The 4682-nt window shown below is 41.9% G+C and overlaps 1 protein-coding gene across 1 annotated transcript in view; it reads left to right on the top strand.

Annotated features, from left to right (window-relative positions):
- Positions 1-40: 40 nt before the first annotated feature.
- The window catches only part of OCIAD1 (OCIA domain containing 1), a 19020-nt gene continuing 14378 nt past the window's right edge, over positions 41-4682 (top strand). Inside the window, exons 1-2 of the mRNA XM_010006135.1 lie at positions 41-120; positions 184-355. Of these exons, the coding sequence (XP_010004437.1) occupies positions 41-120; positions 184-355 (252 nt within the window). The remainder of the gene's footprint in view (positions 121-183; positions 356-4682) is intronic.

The following is a 4682-nucleotide window of genomic DNA, read 5'->3' as shown; positions in this document are numbered from 1 at the left end:
GGTTCCTCGCTAAGGGAGCCGTGAGGCCCGCGCGGTGCCGATGCCCCGGGGCTCTCGCCCCGCGGGGCCCGCCTCGCCTCCGCGGGAACGGCCGGAAAACGACGCCCTTCCCCCAGGCGAGTAAGGGCACATACTTGTGTCTGGGCCAGCCTTACACCTGCCTGGGTGCCTCCCCCCCCGCAGCAGCAGCAGCTCCGAGCAGCGCTGCGGGGCCGCCCGGGCCCGGGGGCAGGTCCCACGCGGAAACGCTTCGGCTGCGTTTGACACCGGAACGTGGCTCCGAGTTCACGCACTTTCCCCATCACAGGCACCGATCTGGAAGGTCTGCGGTAATGCGAGTGAAACGGATGAAAAGGCAAGGTAACGAGATCGTTCACAGCAACAACTTCAGAAAGTTCATCTGATGCTGGGACTTGTCAGGATTTCACTGACACAACAGGTCTGGAAGCCGGATGGAACGACGTCTTTCTAAAGAATGCAAAGATCTGGGAGCCGATGGTTATAAAAACACAAACAGTACCGACATTTTAAATTGTTATTAAGTAACTATGTTTTCTGTTGAAGTGCCTCAAAACTTCCAGGCTTGAAAGAAAAAGAAAATTAAAAAAAAAAAATGCATGTCAAGCATGGTAACACCAAATCTGCAAAATAGTACTAGAAAGAATACTGAAATCACAATCTTTCAATATTAGCCTGTCTTGCAAGTACTGTACTATAATAAGCATATCCAACAAAACAAGAACTGAGTATAAAGTATGCTTTTTACAAACAACAAATCCACCAGCACAACAGTTGCCAATCTCTGTTAAGAGAAGGTTCAAGTTCTGTTATACTCTTTATACAGTTCTGGTTTATCTGGAGTAAAAAGTCCCTTCAAGCCCAACTATTCATCTCACCCTTGAGACAGATAATGTACATCCATCTGCATAAACCAGTAGGAACAAGAAAACAGGAGAGGAAAAAAAATAAATCATATACTGGTAGCTGAGTATTTCAGGTTAACTCTTTCCTGTAGATTTAGGAATTTTGTGAACGGAGTATTTTTTATTCTATTTCAAAAATTGTACCACAGGTTAAACGCTGGGTAATAGAACACCTAACAAGAAAAACTGGATTCAGTGCTACCAGTGTTATGCATTATTTCAGACAATTGATTGTCTCACTTTGCGTTTGAAGTTATCCTGAGTTAGGAGCTCAGCCCAGTTTTCCGAATAACTGCATATAGATCCATGAAATTGAAACAGGAACAGCTGAACCTCACTGCCAGTGGAAATCAGACCATTGCTATTTAACCCCAAGCACATGAACTTGACAGGATGCACAATCATGCCACTTCCAGAACCCAGATTCTCCTGCTACCTGCCTGCTTTACAAAATAGCCCTAAGGTTTAAATAACAAGTAAAGTACTTTTCAAAGTACATTACAGTACCAGTTATTATTAGTAATTATTATCAATGTGGGTAGTCCTTACTAATTGAGGCTTTGAGTATCAGCTCCACAAAGACACCCACTCTTGGTTCTAGCTGATGTGCCATAATGCTTCAGGCAAATAACTGATTCTTTGTTTGCCACCAGTTGTAGTAGTTACAACAATGCTCTGTTCTTGGTATGAAGTGCTGTTATTTCTTCATTAGGGAGAGAGTGATTTTTTCCAAATACAGTCCTGTTAACTCTTGGCAGCTACTGAAGAATCAGCAGCTCTCAGCTGTTTTACTCTATTGTCCACAGTGCCAAGCAAAAAATAACAGCAGCAAAAAAAAAAACAAAACCCAACATCACCATTCCAGCTATGTACTCAAGCACATAACCTTCCAGTATTTGTTTTGGCTACTTTGCTTACTAGATCAGTGTAATTCTTTCGGATGTCTACTTGTTTCAGTTGTATCTTAGGCAATATTGTAAAACTACACTTATTTAAGCCAACTCTTTGTTTTGCAGTTGATCTGTGTAAAGCCTGTCACTAAGCATTGAACGAGGGCATGAAGAATTTATTCCAAAGATAAGCTTTTAAACTACTTGACAGTCTATACACAGCTGGCACTATTAATTCTTGAGCTCCAGCTTCAGGAATTCTGAATATTCACCAGTGACTTTGTTTTGCAAAGTACTGCCATTAGAAACCATCTGATTTTCACACCTACCAACTTGTTGCATAAGTAATCAGCTCACTCTAAGAGAATCTTATTTTTCTGAAGTCTTCCATTTTTCTTCTTAGAGGTACCTCCTTCAAAAGAAACAGTTTCAAATTTATGAAGGTTAAGTATCAAGTTTGTGTATTGCGGTATTTTGAATCTCAAATATGTTCCTCACTCTTGGATGATAGGAAGTCATAACAGATAGAAAGTTGAGAGCCATAAATGAGTTGTAACACATCTAAAAATTATTTTTTTTTACTCCTGAAGCAGTACAAAAATACATCACTGATGCTACTCCTTACAAATCTCATAGTATTTTATTTTGTACATGTTTAAAAACACACAAACAAAACAGCAATTGGAAGAGAGTTTCTGAAACAAACTGCCATTGTGCATGTCACGGAAGCAAACAGCTCGAAAATTCCCAAGAAATAAAGTTATCTTGTCATCTCCAAAGGACTACTCCAGTGCACAGATTTTTAAACAAAAATACTATTGGATAATGGCACCTGTCAAAGGAGAAGGTAGGGAAAATAGTAGTCAATATGCTAGATTTATAGAAAAGTGTTAAAAAGCTAGCTTAAAATCTTACCCTCAGACAAGCCTTAATGTCATGCATCAGAAGGACTTGGCCATACCATCACTGGCTTTAAACTCAAGTTCTCAAAAGTAGCAAGAAAGATGGCATGAGTCTAAGTGGTTGAAGTAGACCAAGCATCAAAATGGGTGTCCGTGTTAAGATTTCTTTCTATGGGTGAACTTCAAAAAAAGGCTTGAAGACAGAGAACAGAGTGCCAATGATGTGGATATGCTCTACCATCTATGCTGAATGCGGCCCTACAACTGCAGTTCTCAGCCAAAACGCAGATATATGCAACGAGGTGAAACTTCAAACTACCTTCAAGTATCTCACAACCAGGCTGTATTAGGCAAGATTTTTGAAAGGACATTAAACTCACCAGTCTGCTGCAATATTTTAATTCTTTTTTCCCTGTTGGAAGTCTAAGGGACTTGAGGATAGTGAAGTGAGGAAGCTGAATAAATAACTACTAATTCTACAAAACAACTCAGAGTAATTATTTTCTCCAGTGAAGGAGACTGACAGGCATTTCCTCCCCACTGAACCTCCATGTTTGGAGTAGGTGCAGTCCAGAAACATGTCCTCCCTTACAGAAGTGCATGGATCAACAAACCGTTGTACTCTTTGCACAGAGCATGCTGAAAGACAAGTGGTAAACAGCATGAAATAAATTGCCTTAATAATTGTGCTACAGTCCCATAAGTAAAACTATTACAAGCTGATGAGGCCAAAACCTTTTGCTTTCCCATTAATAATGTGCATAATTGGTGTTCATGTATTGGAGAGTGCTTCATTAGGGCAGGCACAGGTGTTTGGCAGACATGAAAGTTGGAAGTAATCTACATTATCAGGTGGAGACGTCTCATGGAAATTAGAAACTTATTGTATGATGAAAGCTATGAATTAAGAATCCCACAGTACATCATTTCTGGTTCCATACTCCAAGCTTATTTCAAGAATCCAATACTCAGAAAGTTATCTCCTCTACAGCTTTCTTGGTGCAGCTTACCACTCCAGGAGCCAAACCTGTTACTTTACACACACACTGTAGTCCATTTGTCCTTAGGTCCTTCACATGCTCACAGTATTTGCTTAATAGTTGCATTCTCTACTAATTTCAGACATTTCACATCCACATTCCTTACTCCTTTCAGATACCTTCAATCTACCATCCCTCTCTGGGCTGGATTTTTTTTGTATAGCCATCAGACAGCAGCAATTTAAGCCTCTTCATTTGAATTCCAGGGTGAAGTGACAATGGCTTGCTCCAGGAAAGGCTGAAAGGGAGTGGTGCATTCCAGGCAAGTAGAGGCAGATCAGGATATGGTGAATTCTAGCCACAGTACTGAATGTTTACAAGAAAATGCCACAGCATATACTGCATTATCAAAAACATATTTTTATTTTCTCCTCAGCTTCTCCTGATAAACTGCAAGCATCCACTAATGCTGTGATTTCAACAGCACTAGGTGGAGGCAGGCACAGAGACTCCTCATCTCCCACTTCAACGCAACACTAACCACCAAACCTCTTTCAAGTTCAGACAGTTGTCCACCAGTTCCTTGCTGGGTCCTAATTCAAATACACTTTTTAGGTAACAGGCATCCTTTCTTTTTAGGCAATTCTGGTCATGTATCTTTAGCAGCCAGTTAGCATACCTACTGGTAAATTACCTAGAGTTAAGAGGTAGGTAACAACAGAGAAAAGCTTTTAGCCGCTGTTGATCCAAAACAGCCAGGCAGCTTTAACAGCACCAACGCGCGCTGCGCAGGTCAAACCCAGCCTCTCAGGATCACCTCTACAGGGATCCGCCAGCCCAGAAGCAGTGCCCGCTCCGGGACGCAGCGGCGGGTGGCACTCCCAAGGCAGGCAGGAAACAAGATAAAGCACAGGAAGGAAACATCCCCGGCTCCAACGACCGCCCCGAGCCCCAGTGCCAACTCCAGGCCCCTCCACCGCCGCCACC

Source organism: Chaetura pelagica, unplaced genomic scaffold (genome assembly GCF_000747805.2).
Source record: "Chaetura pelagica isolate M959 unplaced genomic scaffold, ChaPel_1.0 scaffold189, whole genome shotgun sequence".
NCBI lineage: Eukaryota > Metazoa > Chordata > Aves > Apodiformes > Apodidae > Chaetura > Chaetura pelagica.
Note: the sequence above shows the minus strand (reverse complement) of the source record. Positions and strands in the feature narration are given on the sequence as shown.